At 44.0% G+C, this 18,732-nt stretch overlaps 1 protein-coding gene and 1 long non-coding RNA gene across 3 annotated transcripts; both read right to left on the minus strand.

The window, feature by feature from the left end:
* Positions 1–2,251: 2,251 nt before the first annotated feature.
* LOC115170239 (uncharacterized) lies at positions 2,252–3,941 on the minus strand. Its single transcript, XR_003871006.1, has 3 exons — positions 3,809–3,941; positions 3,144–3,314; positions 2,252–2,466 (listed from the first exon to the last, which is right to left on the minus strand). It is a non-coding gene; the product is annotated as an uncharacterized LOC115170239 (long non-coding RNA).
* A 2,683-nt stretch (positions 3,942–6,624) lies between these two features.
* LOC115170238 (trophoblast glycoprotein) lies at positions 6,625–18,156 on the minus strand. Of its 2 annotated transcripts, none has more exons than XM_029726630.1 (2): positions 17,906–18,156; positions 6,625–8,724 (listed from the first exon to the last, which is right to left on the minus strand). In XM_029726630.1, exons 1-2 carry the CDS (start codon positions 17,916–17,918, stop codon positions 7,439–7,441), a joined length of 1,299 nt encoding a protein of 432 aa, XP_029582490.1. In that variant the 5' UTR covers positions 17,919–18,156; the 3' UTR covers positions 6,625–7,438. The 2 variants fall into 2 exon arrangements, with proteins under 2 accessions (XP_029582490.1, XP_029582492.1); XM_029726632.1 differs by lacking the exon at positions 17,906–18,156 and adding an exon at positions 9,886–11,495.
* Between the last annotated feature and the right edge of the window lie 576 nt (positions 18,157–18,732).

Consider the following 18,732-nt stretch of genomic DNA (forward strand, 5'->3'; position numbering starts at 1 on the left):
GCCACACAAGCTCACAGAACATGACCACCAAGTGCTGAAGTACTTAGCGCGTAAAAATTGTCTGTCCTCAGTTGCAATACTCACTACCGAGTTCCAAATTGCCTCTGGAAGCAACGTCAGAACAAGAACTGTTCGTCGAGAGCTTCATGAAATGGGTTTCCATGCCCGAGCAGCCACACACAAGCCTAAGATCACCATGCGCAATGCCAAGTGGTGTAAAGCTCGCTGCCATTGGATTCTGGAGCAGTGTAAACGCATTCACTGGAGTGATGAATCACGCTTCACCATCTGGCAGTCCGACAGACGAATGCATAGTGTCAACTGTAAAGTTTGGTGGAGGAGGAATAATGGTCTGGGGCTGTTTTTCATGGTTCAGGCCCCTTAATTCCAGTGAAGGGAAATCTTAACGCTACAGCATACAATGACATTCTAGATGATTCTGTGCTTCCAACTTTGTGGCAATAGTTTGGGGAAGGCCCTTTCCTGTTTCAGCATGACAATTCTGTCGAGATCGATGTGGAAGAACTTGACTGGCCTGCACAGAGCCCTGACCTCAACCACATCGAACACATTTGGTATGAATTGGATGCCTAATCACCCAACATCAAGTCCCCGCAGCAATGTTCCAACATCTAGCGGAAAGTTTGTTATCTAGTGGAAAGCCTTCCCAGAAGAGAGGAGGCTGTTATAGCAGAAAAGGGGGGGGACCAACTCCATACTAATACCCATGATTTTGGAATGAGATGTTCTACGTGCAGGTGTCCACATACTTTTGGTGACGTGTTGTGTATCTTGTCCTCTTTGTCGTTGTTGCTGGTACCCAGCTGACTTATGTTTCTCATTTCAATGCCAAGACGGTTTTCACCAGTCAGTGGACTAATAAACCTCTCTGTTCTCTACTTGTCCTGTTTCATCCTCCTCTGTTTGTTCTGTTCCTCCTTTCCGACACAAATTCATCAAATGTATTTATGAAGCCCTTCTTACATCAGCTGATGTCACAAAGTGCTGTATAGAAACCCAGCCCAAAACCCCCAAACAGCGAGCAATGCAGATGTAGAAGCACCTTGTTACTTCTGATGTAACAACCATTCTCTATCACCCCTCAGATACTGTAGTATTGCTTCTGATCCATCATGTCTCTAGTATAGCAGTGTTCAAAGTTTCACCCAGAATCCAACAGTACCAATAACCTGCCTATTCTGATGAGGAGTCTGTGGCACCTGAAGATACAGCTTTTACTGTACCTCATTCCTATTGAGTCCAATCCACAGTGGTGTCTGCAGCTTCAGAGCCTGCAGCTCCAGGTAGGCTGCTGACAGTTCATCCAGGGTGCTAGCCAGCTGGCCCTCCTCAGCCTCACACTGCATCCGGGCTTCGGGCCATGTACAGTTCTGGGGCAGCACCTTGTAAGAGTCGTTGGCCAGCTTCACCCAGCCTCTAGGTAACATTGTCGGGGCCGGGACTGGGATGCCTGAGTCTAGGAGGGCAGAGCAACACTTAGTCACATTACAAATCAGAGGGCTGAGGATGGAGACGAGAAGAAGGATGAAGAAGAGGATGAAGAGGAGGAGAGAGAAAGAAGAGGAGAAAGAAAGAAGAGGAAATAGAAGAATGTCTTTGCTCACCAACTTTGCGCTGACAGATGAAGCCGTAGGTGTTGTTGCAGGACCTGGTTTCCCATTTTCCCAAGATGGAGGAGGAACTGGACATCACAGCACACTGTGAGACAAAGATTATCAATAATGGACAACATTCACAGTCACAGACTTAATTCTGTCATATAGTAGAGCTTTGAGCAAAATGTAAGGCTAACACTTTAAATAATACATTTTTAATATATTATTATATCCGATTTATTGTGTGTATTTCTCAGTTCGGCAGGATCCTCGATGCTCACCAGAGACGCCCCTTCACACAGGCCTATCTGGAAGGACTGGTAGTTACCTAGGTGTGTTTTGTACAGGCCTATCTGGAAGGATTGGTAGTTACCTAGGTGTGTTTTGAACAGGCCTATCCAGAAGGATTGGTAGTTACCTAGGTGTGTTTTGAACAGGCCTATCTAGAAGGATTGGTAGTTACCTAGGTGTGTTTTGAACAGGCCTATCCAGAAGGATTGGTAGTTACCTAGGTGTGTTTTGTACAGGCCTATCTGGAAGGATTGGTAGTTACCTAGGTGTGTTTTGAACAGGCCTATCCAGAAGGATTGGTAGTTACCTAGGTGTGTTTTGTACAGGCCTATCTGGAAGGATTGGTAGTTACCTAGGTGTGTTTTGAACAGGCCTATCTGGAAGGATTGGTAGGTACCTAGGTGTGTTTTGAACAGGCCTATCCAGAAGGATTGGTAGTTACCTAGGTGTGTTTTGAACAGGCCTATCCAGAAGGAAGAGTAGCTGTCTTTCAGAAACTCCAGGTTGCTCTTTATGAAGCGGAGTTCGGCAGGATCCTCGATGCTCACCAGAGACGCCCCTTCACACACAATATTCGTATTAATGCTTCTCCATTTACTTTCTTTACGGTTTGTTCTGTCCAAAGAAGTGCAGAGATCATGGAATACTGGATCCCAATTCCAGTTGTCTCCTTTTCTCCCTGAAGCGTTCACCATCTCACTCCACGCCAGGATGTAAAAGCATTAGATAGGTGTAACAGTCTGTGTACTACATCATTAGATAGGTGTATCAGTCTGTGTACTACATCATTAGATTAGTGTAATAGTCTGTATCCTAAAGCATTAGATAGGTGTAACAGTCTGTGTACTACATCATTAGATAGGTGGGACACACACTGAAACACCTTTCTTCCACCAATCCAGTCAACCAGTACACACTTGGAGGAGAAGGGTTAGAGAATGGGATATGGGCCCCGTCCAAAATTGCTCCATTTTATAACGGTACCCCACATAGGGCCTTGATCAAAAGTAGTGCACTATGTAGGGAATAGTGAAGGTGCACTAAGTACTATGCCCTTGGATCTAAGATGAAACTTGCTATCAAATCTGGCATTTTGAACCCTGAAGAGTTCTGAATGAAATGTGTTACATGGCCTCAAGTCTCGTCTCTCTCCTGCCAAGTCATCTTATCAGAAATCACGGGTATTCAATAGGGCGGCATTTTTTGACACACCCTTGGTTTTGAGGCTCCTCCTACCTTTACGTATACAGCTGGTGGAGGCGTCGGCCCACCTGACGTCGTTAATGACAAAGCTGTAGCAGTGACCTCGGAAAGGCAACCAGGACCAGGGGCTGTTCCTACCGCTGATATCCTCGTCCTCCTGGACACATACCCCGGGGTACTGGGGCGGGGCCGTGGGCGGGACGGCTATGGGGGAACCAACCAATAGGATTACAGCACTGCACATGGATCCACCAATAGGATCTCCTCTCTGGAAGAAACTAGTGTATGGGATTATGGCGCTGAATAGGGACCTACAGATAGGATCCGTCCCTCCCTGCTTTGACACACTGGGGTATGTGGCTGTGGTACCTGTCTCACCTGGGGACTACTAACACACTGGGGTAGGTGACTGTCTCACCTGGTGACTACTAACACACTGGGGTAGGAGACTGTCTCACCTGGTGACTACTAACTCACTGGGGTGGGTGACTGTCTCACCTGGTGACTACTAACACACTGGGGTAGGTGACTGTCTCACCTGGTGACTACTAACACACTGGGGTAGGAGACTGTCTCACCTGGTGACTATTAACACACTGGGGTAGGTACCTGTCTCACCTGGTGACTACTAACAGACTTGGGTCAGTGACTGTCTCACCTGGTGACTACTAACATACCGGGTTCAGTGACTGTCTCACCTGTGGACTGCTTGCACACAGTGGGGTAGGTGTGGTTACAAAGGGCTGTCTTCCAGATGCCTTCCACATCCAGGTAGACACAGGGCCGGTCTCTGCTGGGCTCGTTTTGGGCCCACCGGACCAGGCTCAAGGGCCAGCCGTCCATCCACCTGAAGTAGCCTTGTGTCTGAAAAGACAAACCACTACAGCTGTAAGTCAGTTGGTAGAGCATGGCGCTTCCAACTTCACTATCGTCGGTTTGATTCCTGCTGGTGCCACTCATACCAAAATGTTTTCACGCATGACTGTAAGTCGCGTTGGCATAAAAACATGTTATATTACGGTACACTAGCCTTCCTGACAATCTGAACACCTAGGCTGTATCTCAGAGGAACACCGTTTTGTGGTGCTGTAGACGACCCTGTGGTTGAAACCCACCCGTATCCCCCTACAGCAGTCCCCTGACTTCTTCCCATCCACCCAGCACATTCCAAAGCCATCTGGCTCCTACAGATAACCATTAACTTCTATCAATTCTATTTATATAGCCCTTCTTACATCAGCTGATATCTCAAAGTGCTGTATAGAAACCCAGCCTAAAACCCCCAAACAGCAAGCAGGTGTAGAAGCACCCTATTTATGGGTCCATCTGTCTTTTCAAAAGAACACGGACACGGACATTTAACCCACATTTTTTTCTGTTTCAATGGAAGTCAATGAACTAACTACAAGTAGTCCAGACCCAGCTGCTATCGCATTGGTTTCTATTGGAGAGACGCCGCTTAAGAACTTACCTGTCCTACTGACAGCCAGACAACGTCCTTAATCACATTGGTTCAAATCATATAAGGATCCGTAAATGTAGTGGAGTATTAGATACTTAATTTTGCATTAATATGCGCAAGATAAAAGGTAGATATGTTTCAGAAAGTTTTTTTTTATTATTCAGTTAGCTCAGCAGAGGGCTTCATGTGTGGTTTAATTCCAGGAAGCTCTCTCTTTCTCTCTCTCATAAAAGTTATGTATATTGCAAATCATTTTATAACATTTTTGACATGTGTTTTTCTGGATTTTTTTGTTATTATTCTGTCTCTCACTGTTCAAATAAACCATTAAAAGTATAGACTGCGCATTTCTTTGTCAGTGGGAAACGTACAAAATCAGCAGGGGATCAAATACTTTTTCCCCCTCACTGTAGATCCCTCTCCCCTTTAGCCTGATCACCTGCCCGGTGAAGAAGACTGCAGAAAGGGCCTCAGAATCAGACCAGAGCAATGTAGCTGGCTCACTCAATATAGTTGCTGGTCCACCCACCATGGAACGGGTAATATCCGTTCTAATGATATTATTAATTCTATAGTTATAATTCCAGTCATTCTAATTCTATGTTTCAGACCTCTCTGAGAACTGGATGGACAGAGGTCTACTCCAGCCCTGGGTGATTGTCTGAGTGCCTGGTAACCCAATGCTATAATTACTACCTCCCACGATGGGTGAAATCAGAGCCTGGTACCATGGTTCTCTGACTCTCTGGTTCTCTGACTCTCTGGTTCCATGGTTCTCTGACTCTCTGGTTCTCTGACTCTCTGGTTCTCTGACTCTCTGGTTCTCTGACTCTCTGGTTCTCTGACTCTCTGGTTCTCTGGTTCCATGGTTCTCTGGCTGACTGGCTGGTGAGGAAAGACTTCAGGTGAGGAGGGATTTCAGGTAGCTGACTGAGAAAGGTCTGGCCTGGGTCCTGGGTCGCTGTTGGGACAGAGAGAGGCTGAGAGGCCAAGGGAAGGGTTTCTCGTGTCAATTAAGTTATGAAATTCCTGGATTACTCATTGCATTAATAAAGTCCAATTTAATAAACAAATATGATAGTTTAAAAAAGGTTAAATATTTATGCTGCGGTAGTTTATGTGTCGGAGGACTAGGGTCAGTCTGTTACATCTGGAGTATTCTCTTGTCTTATCCGGTGTCCTGTGTGAATGTAAATATGCTCTCTCTAATTCTCTCTTTCTCTCTTTCTTTCTTTCTCTCGGAGGACCTGAGCCCTAGGACCATGCCTCAGGACTACCTGGCATGATGACTCCTTGCTGTCCCCAGTCCACCTGGCCATGCTGCTGCTCCAGTTTCAACTGTTCTGCCTGCGGCTACGGAACCCTGACCTGTTCACCGGACGTGCTTGTTGCACCCTCGACAATTACTATGATTATTATTATTTGACCATGCTGGTCATTTACGAACATTTTAACATCTTGACCATGTTCTGTTATAATATCCACCCGGCACAGCCAGAAGAGGACTGGCCACCCCTCATAGCCTGGTTCCTCTCTAGGTTTCTTCCTAGGTTTTTGGCCTTTCTCAGGAGTTTTTCCTAGGGAGTTTTTCCCAGCCACCGTGCTTCTTTCACATGCATTGCTTGCTGTTTGGGGTTTTAGGCTGGGTTTCTGTACAGCACTTTGAGATTTCAGCTGATGTACGAAGGGCTATATAAATAAATTTGATTTGATTTTGATTTGATTTGAGATAGACAGAGGACTCATCTTTGTATCTGTGCCATTACGGCATCTGTGACAGAATGGGAAGTGTCATTGAGGCCATCTCCATTTTGAAGTAGTTCATTTTCTTCTTCTTCTTCTTCATTGGCATTGATTGCTCCCAACTCATAGGAATCCCCATCCAGTTGACTACTTTAAAATGGTGGAAGCCCTCCATGTCCATGCTAAAATGGGTTAAATCCTATGATGAGTCCTCTATATATCTTTTACTGTGAATATTTAGCTAGCTAAAATGAGTCTTCCGTCTTACCACCTTGAACAACCTCAAGAGACAGCACTGAGAAAGAAACATAAAAATAACATTTTTCTTTTATTTATCTCAAATAACAAATATGCAATTCAGACAAAGTACAAAATGGACAGATACGATGTTTGACAATCTGAACATACAGAAATGAAGAAAACTAAATCTGTGCCTTTAGCCAAGAAGTGGTTTAACTTTCTGACATTGTAACAGTGTAAGAACAACGGATTTTTTTTTTTAACTAACCTCTCTTTCGCAGACATACACACTTAGACAGTAATCAAATCAAATCAAATGTATTTATATAGCCCTTCTTACATCAGCTGATATCTCAAAGTGCTGTACAGAAACCCAGCCTAAAACCCAAAACAGCAAACAATGCAGGTGTAGAAGCACGTCCTTCTTGTTGTTGTTGATTATCTTGCAACAGTCATTTTAATTGTCATTCGATGTCTATGTCACATTCATCAGGATAAGGTGTTGCATATGGTAGTTATCTTCCAACAGTGTCCTTTGTGGCATCCCATGTTGTATAGAACACAATACAGTAAGTCTGAGTGTGTGGTGGTGGTGGTGTTCAGGGTGATGTCATGTCAGTCCCATCCTGGAGATCTCAAGGTGACCTCACTTCCTGTCATATGATTGTGATCGACAATTTCAGTGTTCCGACCACATCTCTGTGGAACACTCCGTTTCTCTTTTCTCTCTGACACACACACACACACACACACACACACACACACACACACACACACACACACACACACACACACACACACACACACACACACACACACACACACAAGCCAGTCAGCCAGTCATGAGAGAGACACACTCCTTCTAGCGAACTTATGTCCGTTGTCACGACAGGTCAACACTCTCGTACTCTGCGTGGTCTGATGCCTGATCCGAGGTGTAGTCCGGGGCGTGATCTGAGTCGTCCAGGTCCATCCCTGGCACCAGACTGTAGTATTCAGTGGATTGGGTCATATAAGCCTTCTCCCTGTCTGCTGAATCCTTCATCATCTCCGTCACACTCACTGCATCCAACTCTGCTTGTCCGCCCAGGCCCAGCTCAGGGCCCTCTGTCTGGGAGGAGGATCCATGAGAAGGAGGGGAGTTGGGGAGGGAGTGAGGGAGGGACTCTACAGATTCTACTTTAATCTCCACCTCCTCATAAATGTCCCTGGTGGAGCCAAGAAGGGTGGAGGAGGGTCGTAGGAAGAGCTGGTTCTTCAACATCTCCTTCCTGTTGCTGTCCCCCGCGGTGGGGAAGTTACTCCCTCCTCCGCCTGCTGGGGGCTTGGATCGGTGGTGGTGGTGGTGGCCGTTGGGTGAATGAGAGTGGGAGGCCTTCTTCTTGGAGGAGCCGAAGGCCGGCTTCTCCTTCGTCTTCCTCTTCCTCCCACAGCACCAGCAGAGGACTAGACCGAGGAGGATGAGGAGGGGCAGAAGGATGAAAAGTGCCGTGAGCCCTGGTGGGCGGCAGACGTCACCAGGAGCCACCGACCACACGAGCCGCCCAGCCAGGCTCCGAGGAGATGCGCAGGTGATGTTACCCACGATGCTCTGCAGGATGGTGTTGTTGTTGTTGTTGTCCAGCTCCTCTACCAGGGAGCAAGAGCAGTCCCAGGGGTTGTCTATCAGTTCCAGCCGCTCCAGACCCCGCAGAGACAACACAGAGGCGGGGAGAGAACGGAGGAGGTTGCCCCTGAGATCTAGCTCCTGAAGACCGTCAGATCCCTGGAGGAAATCCTCAGGTAGCTCCCTCAGCTGGTTCATACCCAGCTCCAGCACCTTCAGGCTGGGTAGATCTGACAGGAAGTCCCCTGGGATGGAGGTCAGTCTGTTGTGACCCAGATAGACCTCCTGGAGAGGAGAGAGTGTGGTCTCTGTATCCTCCAGGTCTATCTGAGTGATGGTACAGTGAGACAGGTCCAGGAGCTGTAGTCTGGTCCTGTTGGTGAGCATGGCCCAGCGAACATGGCCGAACGTGGAGCCGGAGTAGTTCAGACAGCAGGCCTCAGCGGGTAGGACAGAGGGAAACTGGGACAAAATGGTGGCTCCTGGACACTGACATCCCTCTGAGTGGATGGTCATCACAGGGAGAGTACACAGCAACAGCAGAGCCCACTGAGAGAACATCTCTGGAGAGAGAGAGACAGAGAGAGATAGAGAGGTGAGAGACAGAGAGAGACAGAGAGAGACAGAGACAGACAGAGAGAGACAGAGAGAGATAGAGAGAGACAGAGAGAGATAGAGAGAGACAGAGAGAGATAGAGAGGCGAGAGAGAGAGACAGAGAGAGACAGAGACAGAGACAGAGAGAGAGATAGAGAGAGAGAGAGAGAGACAGAGAGAGACAGAGACAGAGACAGAGAGAGAGATAGAGAGAGATAGAGAGGCGAGAGAGAGAGACATACAGACATTGTGTCATGATTGTGATTACAAAGTTGGCCCGTCTCTCTCTCTCTCAATTCAATTTTAATTTAAGAGCTTTATTGGCATGGGAAACATGTTCACTTTGCCAAAGCAAGTGAAGTAGATAATAAACACAAATGAAATAAATAATAAAAATGAACACTAAACATTACACTCACAGAAGTTCCAAAAGAATAAAGACATTTCAAATGTCATAGTATGTCTATATACAGTGTTGTAATGATGTGCAAATAGTTAAAGTATAAAAGGGAAAATAAATAAACATAAATATGGGTTGTATTTACAATGGTGTTTGTTCTTCACTGGTTGACCTTTTCTTGTGGCAACAGGTCACAAATCTTGCTGCTGTGATGGCACACTGTGGTATTTCACCCAGTAGATATGAGAGTTTATCAAAATTGGATTTGTTTTCAAATTATTTATGGGTCTGTTTAATCTGAGGGAAGTATGTGTCTCTGATATGGTCATACATTGGACAGGAGGTTAGGAAGTGCAGCTCAGTTTCCACCTCATTTTGTGGGCAGTATGCACATAGCCTGTCTTCTCTTGAGAGCCAGGTCTGCCTACGGCGACCTTTCTCAATAGCAAGGCTATGCTCACTGAGTCTGTACATAGTCAAAGCTTTCCTTAAGTTAAGGTCAGTCACAGTGGTCAGGTATTCTGCCACTGTGTACTCTCTGTTTAGAGCCAAATAGCATTTTAGTTTCCTCAGTTTCTTTGTAAATTCTTTCCAATGTGTCAAGTAATTATCTTTTAATTTCCTCATGATTTGGTTAGGTCTAATTGTGTTGCTGTCCTGGGCCTCTCTCCCTCCCAGAGGGACATGCTATTTGTTGTTCCACAGAGATGTAACCAGGAATCCGTTACCCAGCAACCCCTGTAGCAACCCTTCTGAGGCTCCTGGCTGGTTGTTGACAAGTCGGGGAGGCCGTCGGCCTGGCGATGCGGAACGCTGGGAGATCAGACGTCCACCTCTCACGCCTGTCTACTGTATCATGTCTGTTGTCTGTACTATATTGTTGTTGTGTTGAGTCTGTCTGTCTGTCAACTGAACCAACTCTGTAATGGTCAACTGTAACGGTCAACTGTAACGGTCAACTGTAACGGTCAACTGTAACGGTCAACTGTAACGGTCAACTGTAATGGTCAACAGATCCGAAATCCTGACTGTCTTCTCCGTCTGACTTCTGAAGGGGATTTTGGAAAAAAATGAAATAAAAAAAAAAAAAATGGAAAAAAATTAAATTAAAGGTGATCAACAACAGGGTTTCTTTATAGTTAAAAAACTGTCTCTCCCAAAGGACCCTTAAAAAAACTCTCTCTCCCAACTAACTCTAAAAAACTCATTTTAAACAGGCAGGAAAAGAGAGAGAGAAAGCCTGTATATTTGTGTGGCTGGCAGAAAGAGAGAGAGAGAAAGCCTGTATCTGTGTGGCTGGCAGAACGAGAAAGGGAGAAAGCCTGTATATTTGTGTGGCTGGCAGAACGACAGAGAGAAAGCCTGTATATGTGTGTGGCTGGCAGAACGAGAAAGAGAGAAAGCCTGTATATTTGTGTGGCTGGCAGAACGAGACAGAGAGAAAGCCTGTATCTGTGTGGCTGGCAGAACGAGAAAGGGAGAAAGCCTGTATATTTGTGTGGCTGGCAGAACGACAGAGAGAAAGCCTGTATATGTGTGTGGCTGGCAGAACGAGAAAGAGAGAAAGCCTGTATATTTGTGTGGCTGGCAGAACGAGAAAGAGAGAAAGCCTGTATATTTGTGTGGCTGGCAGAACAACAGAGAGAAAGCCTGTATATGTGTGTGGCTGGCAGAACGAGAAAGAGAGAAAGCCTGTATATTTGTGTGGCTGGCAGAACGAGAAAGAGAGAAAGCCTGTATATTTGTGTGGCTGGCAGAACGACAGAGAGAAAGCCTGTATATGTGTGTGGCTGGCAGAACGAGAAAGAGAGAAAGCCTGTATATTTGTGTGGCTGGCAGAACAACAGAGAGAAAGCCTGTATCTGTGTGTGGATATGATGTCACACTTCCTCAACAACAATAGCACAGGAATAGAAGACAGGAACTCCCCAACAACCCAGCAGACTGACTGACTGGCTCTCTAAAAGAGAGACTGAACAGAGTGGAAGATTGCCCACCCCTGCTCTATAACCCTGGATGTATTTGATTCCATTGAGCTTTAAAGAGAAAACACCTGTCTGTCACCTGTGAGGCTGTGACTAGCAGTAATAAGGCTGTACACTACCTGTATAATAAGAATGGCTTTCTATAACTATAACAGGGTTTCTATAACTATAACAGGGTTTCTATAACTATAACAGGGTTTCTATAACTATAACAGGCTTTCTATAACTATAACAGGGTTTCTATAACTATAACAGGGTTTCTATAACTATAACAGGGTTTCTATAACTATAACAGGGTTTCTATAACTATAACAGGCTTTCTATAACTATAACAGGCTTTCTATAACTATAACAGGCTTTCTATAACTATAACAGGGTTTATATAACTATAACAGGCTTTCTATAACTATAACAGGGTTTCTATAACTATAACAGGGTTTCTATAACTATAACAGGGTTTCTATAACAGGGTTTCTATAACTATAACAGGGTTTCTATAACTATAACAGGCTTTCTATAACTATAACAGGGTTTCTATAACTATAACAGGGTTTCTATAACTATAACAGGCTTTCTATAACTATAACAGGCTTTCTATAACTATAACAGGGTTTATATAACTATAACAGGCTTTCTATAACTATAACAGGGTTTCTATAACTATAACAGGGTTTCTATAACAGGGTTTCTATAACTATAACAGGCTTTCTATAACTATAACAGGGTTTCTAGAACTATAACAGGGTTTCTATAACTATAACAGGGTTTCTATAACTATAACAGGGTTTCTATAACTATAACAGGGTTTCTATAACTATAACAGGCTTTCTATAACTATAACAGGGTTTCTATAACAGGGTTTCTATAACAGGGTTTCTATAACAGGGTTTCTATAACAGGGTTTCTATAACTATAACAGGGTTTCTATAACTATAACAGGGTTTCTATAACTATAACAGGGTTTCTATAACTATAACAGGCTTTCTATAACTATAACAGGGTTTCTATAACTATAACAGGGTTTCTATAACTATAACAGGGTTTCTATAACTATAACAGGGTTTCTATAACAGGGTTTCTATAACAGGGTTTCTATAACTATAACAGGGTTTCTATAACAGGGTTTCTATAACAGGGTTTCTATAACAGGGTTTCTATAACAGGGTTTCTATAACTATAACAGGGTTTCTATAACTATAACAGGGTTTCTATAACAGGGTTTCTATAACTATAACAGTGTTTCTATAACTATAACAGGGTTTCTATAACAGGGTTTCTATAACTATAACAGGGTTTCTATAACTATAACAGGGTTTCTATAACTATAACAGGGTTTCTATAACTATAACAGGGTTTCTATAACTATAACAGGGTTTCTATAACAGGGTTTCTATAACAGGGTTTCTATAACAGGGTTTCCATAACTATAACAGGGTTTCTATAACAGGGTTTCTACAACAGGGTTTCTTAAACTATGGGTCGGGACCCAGAGTGGACCCTGGGCATGTGAGAGGTGGGTCCTGAGTTATGAGAAGTTTTCTATAATCACACACTATTTCTTGTTAATTTAGGAGGAGGGATGGTTTAACTGTTATCATATAAACCCTGTACAGAGGTCTTCACCGTGTGAAAGCCACTTTGTTTTAACTCAGACATTTGATAGTCGGATGTAAACTCGAAATGTATGACTACATTTGATGCAATACACAGGTTACATTTTTGTATTTTATTTTTATTTCACCTTTATTTAACCAGGTAGGCAAGTTGAGAACAAGTTCTCATTTACAATTGCGACCTGGTCAAGATAAAGCAAAGCAGTTCGACAACATACAACAACACAGAGTCACACATGGAATAAAACAAATATACAGTCAATAATACAGTAGAAAAATAAGTCTATATACAATGTGAGCAAATGAGGTGAGATAAGGGAGGTAAAGGCAAAAAAGGCCATGGTGGCAAAGTAAATACAATATAGCAAGTAAAACACTGGAATGGTAGATTTGCAGTGGAAGAAAGTGCAAAGTAGAAATAGAAATAATGGGGTGCAAAGGAGCAAAATAAATAAATACAGTAGGGGAAGAGGTAGTTGTTTAGGCTAGATTATAGATGGGCTATGTACAGGTGCAGTAATCTGTGAGCGGCTCTGACAGCTGGTTACTAGTTAACACGCTATGAATGTTTTCTAAAATCAGGTGTGTTACAGCTTGGCTAGAATAAAACCTTGCATTCAGAGCAGACCATACGTTAACCATGTGCTCCAATAGACTATAGTATCCAATCTTTGCCTGCTGGTCACAGTACATCCAGATGAAACTTCATCCATAGTTATTTACCAACAGGAAGACGTGTATTTGGGTATTTTCTTAGGAAAAACACAGGCGAGTTTGAGGGAGGAAGTCGATTTGTTTACAAAAAGAGTGAAGCATTATCCAACACTGTCTCTATCAAAGATAGTATCCCATAGAGACTGTGGATTGCGACAGTCACTGTTTTCTCTAGCCTCAAACGCCACCCTATTCCCTATATAGTGCACTACCGTTGACCAAAAGCCCAGAGTGCACTACATTGAGAATAGGGTGGTATTTGGGATTCACATCGACCTCTTGTTATTTATACTCAGTATCATTTGCATCCTTCACAGCTTTATGGAAAGGCTTTGTTGAAACTCAGGACTAGAAAAATAGGCCTCAAAAGTTCTGCTACAATCTATTACAATGGAAAGAGACTGTTTACTGTTGCAGTATTATAAACAGAACTATTCTGACTGAAGGAGACTTGATTTTGATGTATTTAACACACACACACACATTAATTGATACGCATAGATCAATCAGGCTATCTTCTACGAGGCTCTGAAGGCTATCCAACAGTCTAGACAACAGATAGGCTGGTCATTTATTCACCTCATCATTGATTGAAATGATCGGATCAAGTAAACATACAGTCACTGAGAGGTTGGGTTGTGGTCCCCCCAATCACTTGATTCAGTAGGGACACTGTACTGAATGTAGGGATTCCTTTGTTAAAATAAAACCCCCTCTGCATTTTGTAAGTAAAAGTTATATATTGTATGCTAACGCTGTGATTAGCGGTTATATACTGTACCTGTTTAACAGCGCACCTTCAGAATCCATATCGCACAGCAACGATCACTTCACCAGTCACTTAATCTTATCCAACAAGAATTCCAATAAATGTGTTTGTTGAAGTGATTGAAACGTGTGCTAACAGTTTGGTTCAACAGTCCACGTTAAGATCCATGATAGACCTACTAGTTAACCCATCCATGTGTAGTCTAATGCTCTGGTCTGATACTAGTTAACCCATCCATGTGTAGTCTAATGATCTGGTCTGATACTAGTTAACCCATCCATGTGTAGTCTAATGCTCTGGTCTGATACTAGTTAACCCATCCATGTGTAGTCTAATGATCTGGTCTGATACTAGTTATCCCATGTGTAGTCTAATGATCTGGTCTGATACTAGTTAATATGAGTGACTCTGGTAGCCATGGTAACCGAGTCTAAAGGTTGGCGTGATTGATAATATTTCAAAGTCTGTTCTGCGGTACGATTATACGACAGGAAAGCTGTAGTCTGGGGTTTTATCACAGAACAGAACAGGCAAACAGCCGTATTGACTGATGAGGGTGTCTCGCTGTGCGTTTGGAAATCCCAGTCGTGGGGCCGTGTCCCTAATGGCATCATATTTCTGATGTACTTTTCTGGTCAAAAGTAGTGCACTATATATAGGGATGAGGGTGCTATAGTAGTGCACTATATAGGGATTAGGGTGCTATAGTAGTGCACTATATAGGGATTAGGGTGCTATAGTAGTGCACTATATAGGGATGAGGGTGCTATAGTAGTGCACTATATAGGGATGAGGGTGCTATAGTAGTGCACTATATAGGGATGAGGGTGCTATAGTAGTGCACTATATAGGGATGAGGGTGCTATAGTAGTGCACTATATAGGGATGAGGGTGCTATAGTAGTGCACTATATAGGGATGAGGGTACCATTTGGGACTCAAGTCTCTCACTGAGGTCAAAGGTTGAGGATGACTAATGCACTATGTATGTAGCCTGCTATGAAACAGCTCGTCGACAGGGCGACGTCCCAAATGCCATCCTATTCCCTATTGGCCTTGATCAGAAGTAGTTCCCTATACATAGGGAATAGGGTGCCATTTGGCAAACAGCAGCAGGCCTATCCGCTTGTCTATTTCAACGGCACACACTCACTTGGTATTATCTAAACAGTTTGTCTCTGGGGAATGTCTCGTCTTGGAGTAGGTCTACAGTAGAGTTCTTCAGGCGCAGAGTGAGAATTCTCAGGGGCGGTATTTGGGAGTGTTCGTGAAATACACTACATGACCAAAAGTATATGGACACCTTCTTGTCCAACATCTTATTCTAAAATCATTGGGCATTAATATGGAGTTGGTCCCCCCCTTTGCTGCTATAACAGCCTCCACTCTTCTGGGAAGGCTTTCCACTAGATGTTGGAACATTGCTGATATAACAGCCTCCACTCTTCTGGGAAGGCTTTCCACTAGATGTAGGAACATTGCTGCTGTAACAGCCTCCACTCTTCTGGGAAGGCTTTCCACTAGATGTTGGAACATTGCTGCTATAACAGCCTCTACTCTTCTGGGAAGGCTTTCCACTAGATGTAGGAACATTGCTGCTGTAACAGCCTCCACTCTTCTGGGAAGGCTTTCCACTAGATGTTGGAACATTGCTGCTATAACAGCCTCCACTCTTCTGGGAAGGCTTTCCACTAGATGTTGGAACATTGCTGCTATAACAGCCTCCACTCTTCTGGGAAGGCTTTCCACTAGATGTTGGAACATTGCTGCTATAACAGCCTCCACTCTTCTGGGAAGGCTTTCCACTAGATGTTGGAACATTGCTGTAGTGGACTTGCTTCCATTCAGCCACAAGAGCATTAGTGAGGTCGTGCACTGATGTTGGGCGATTAGGCCTGGCTCGCAGTCGATGTTACAATTCATCCCAAAGGTGTTCGATGGGGTTGAGGTCAGGGCTCTGTGCAGGCCAGTCAAGTTCTTCCACACCGATCTCGACAAACCATTTCTGTATGGACCTTGCTTTGTGCACGGGGGCATTGTCATGCTGAAACAGGAAAGCGCCTTCCCCAAACTGTTGCCACAAAGTTGGAAGCATAGAATAGTCTAGAATGTCATTGTATGCTGTAGCGTTAAGATTTCCCTTCACTGGAACTAAGGGGCCATGAAAACAGCCCCAGACCATTATTCCTCCTCCACCAAACCCAGAGTCCAATGGCGGCGAGCTTTACACCACTCCAGCCGACGCTTGGCATTGCGCATGGTGATCTTAGGCTTGTGTGCGGCTGCTCAGCCATGGAAACCCATTTCATGAAGCTCCCGACGAACAGCTCTTGTGCTGACGTTGCTTCCAGAGGCAGTAACTCGGTAGTGAGTGGAGTGTTGCAACCGAGGACAGACGATTTTTACACGCTACGCGCTTCATCACTCGGTGGTCCCGTTCTGTGAACTTGTGTGGCCCTACCACTTCACGGCTTAGCCGTTGTTGCTCCTAGTTGTTTCCACTTCATAATAACAGCACTTACAGTTGACCAGGGGGCGTCTCTAGCAGGGCAGAGCGGCACCCCCCAGTTTGACGAACTGACTTGTTGGAAAGGTGGCATCCTATGACGATGCAACATTGAAAGTCACTGTGCTCTTCAGTACGGGCCATTCTACTGCCAATGTTTGTCTATGGAGATTGCATGGCTGTGTGCTCAACAAACAAAAAAAATCATTGTGTGCCAGAAATCCACTAATTTGAAGGGATGTCCACATACTGCTGTATATAGAGTGTATCTTAGGGTGTGTGTAGAGTGATAGATCATTGTATGGGTGTGTGTGTGTGTGTGTGTGTGTAGAGTGATAGATCATTGTATGGGTGTGTGTGTGTGTGTGTGGAGTAGGTAGAGAGAGATCTTATCTTAGGGTGTGTGTGTGTGTGTGTGTGTGTGTGTGTGTGTGTGTGTGTGTGTGTGTGTGTGTGTGTGTGTAGAATGGCTAAAGAGAGAGAGAGAGAGCTCTTCGGGTGTGTAGGCCTACAGAGAGACATTGTTATGTGTGTACTGTGTTACTGTAGTCAAGAGAGCATAGGAAAGGAGGAAAGGAAAGGAGGAGAGGAAAGGAGGAGAGGAAAGGAGGTGAGGTTTATTCTAAGGACTAAGGTGATCTCATTCTGGAACAATGTGAGCTGTTACATTCTCTCTCGCTGAGTTTCCTCAAAGATAATGGCTTGGCCCTTATTTCTGATAAATACTATTTTTTTCAGACTGAATAGCTTATTCCATGACTCTTTTTGATGTGTTTTTTTTTGTGTACATCTTTTTAAATGTAAGGCAGATGAAATTCAATACAAGACTTGACTGAATGTTACATTAAACTAATCAGCTGTTCAACAAAAGTAATTCCCTCTGCTTATCAACCAAATGGTTACACCTAGTTACAGCAATAACAAGTTAACAATTGACTTTAAAAAAAAGATGTCTAAAACAAAACAAAACGACTTACAGATGCAGCACACTTAGCCGGTTTTAAATTATATCACTGAGTAATATAAATATTACAAACTATATTCTAATAAAGCATAAATTAACAACAATATGAACTTTTTTTCCTATTCCCCATTTCACATATGGCAAAATAAACTTTAATAATATTGTAGCGACCCTGAATGAATGTATCATTTATCTTACCTTTAACGCCCATGGCTGCAACCTGTTGCCTCGTCTTCAGTAGACGCACATAGCCTTCTCAACACGACTGGTCCGCCACAGCCAGCGTGTATCCCGCTGTAAAACGTTTAGCCTACAGCGGTGACGGAAGCCGCGACCTCGTCATCACGTCAACCTAAATAACGAAGTGATTTAGTAACTATAGTCACCCATCGCTGATCTCTCCTGGGTCTTATCCCTATGGGTGTGTCTCTTGTCCCTGCCTCCCCGCTAATGCACAGTCGGACAAGTTTAAACGGAATGTGGAAATCTTATTTTAGAGGGTGTGTTTACGCGCACGGTAGGTGCGTGACTGAAACATTGACATAGGATAAAATAACACTAACTTTCCTTTTAAGCACAGTCGGTATAGTTCATGCTAAAATAACACTAACTTTCCTTTTAAGCACAGTCAGTATAGTTGGTACACAGTCGGTATAGTTCATGCTAAAATAACACTAACTTTCCTTTTAAGCACAGTCGGTATAGTTCATGCTAAAATAACACTAACTTTCCTTTTAAGCACAGTCAGTATAGTTGGTACACAGTCGGTGTAGTTGGTATTTGTTACTATACCGCGCCCCAGTAATATTGTAGCTTAGTACTAGTGCGCCCTCTGGTGGTCGTCGATGGATAAGTCTTAAACGTCAAGTTCCAAATCCTCTGACAGGGCCAGTTTGTCCCTGTCCGGGGGTATCATCGGATGGGGCCACAGTGTCCCCGACCCCTCCTGTCTCAGCCTCCAGTATTTATGCTGCAGTAGTTTATGTGTCGGGGGGGGGGGGCTCTCTGATTCAGAGGGCTTGGGT

This window comes from Salmo trutta, chromosome 31 (assembly GCF_901001165.1).
Source record: "Salmo trutta chromosome 31, fSalTru1.1, whole genome shotgun sequence".
Lineage (NCBI taxonomy): Eukaryota > Metazoa > Chordata > Actinopteri > Salmoniformes > Salmonidae > Salmo > Salmo trutta.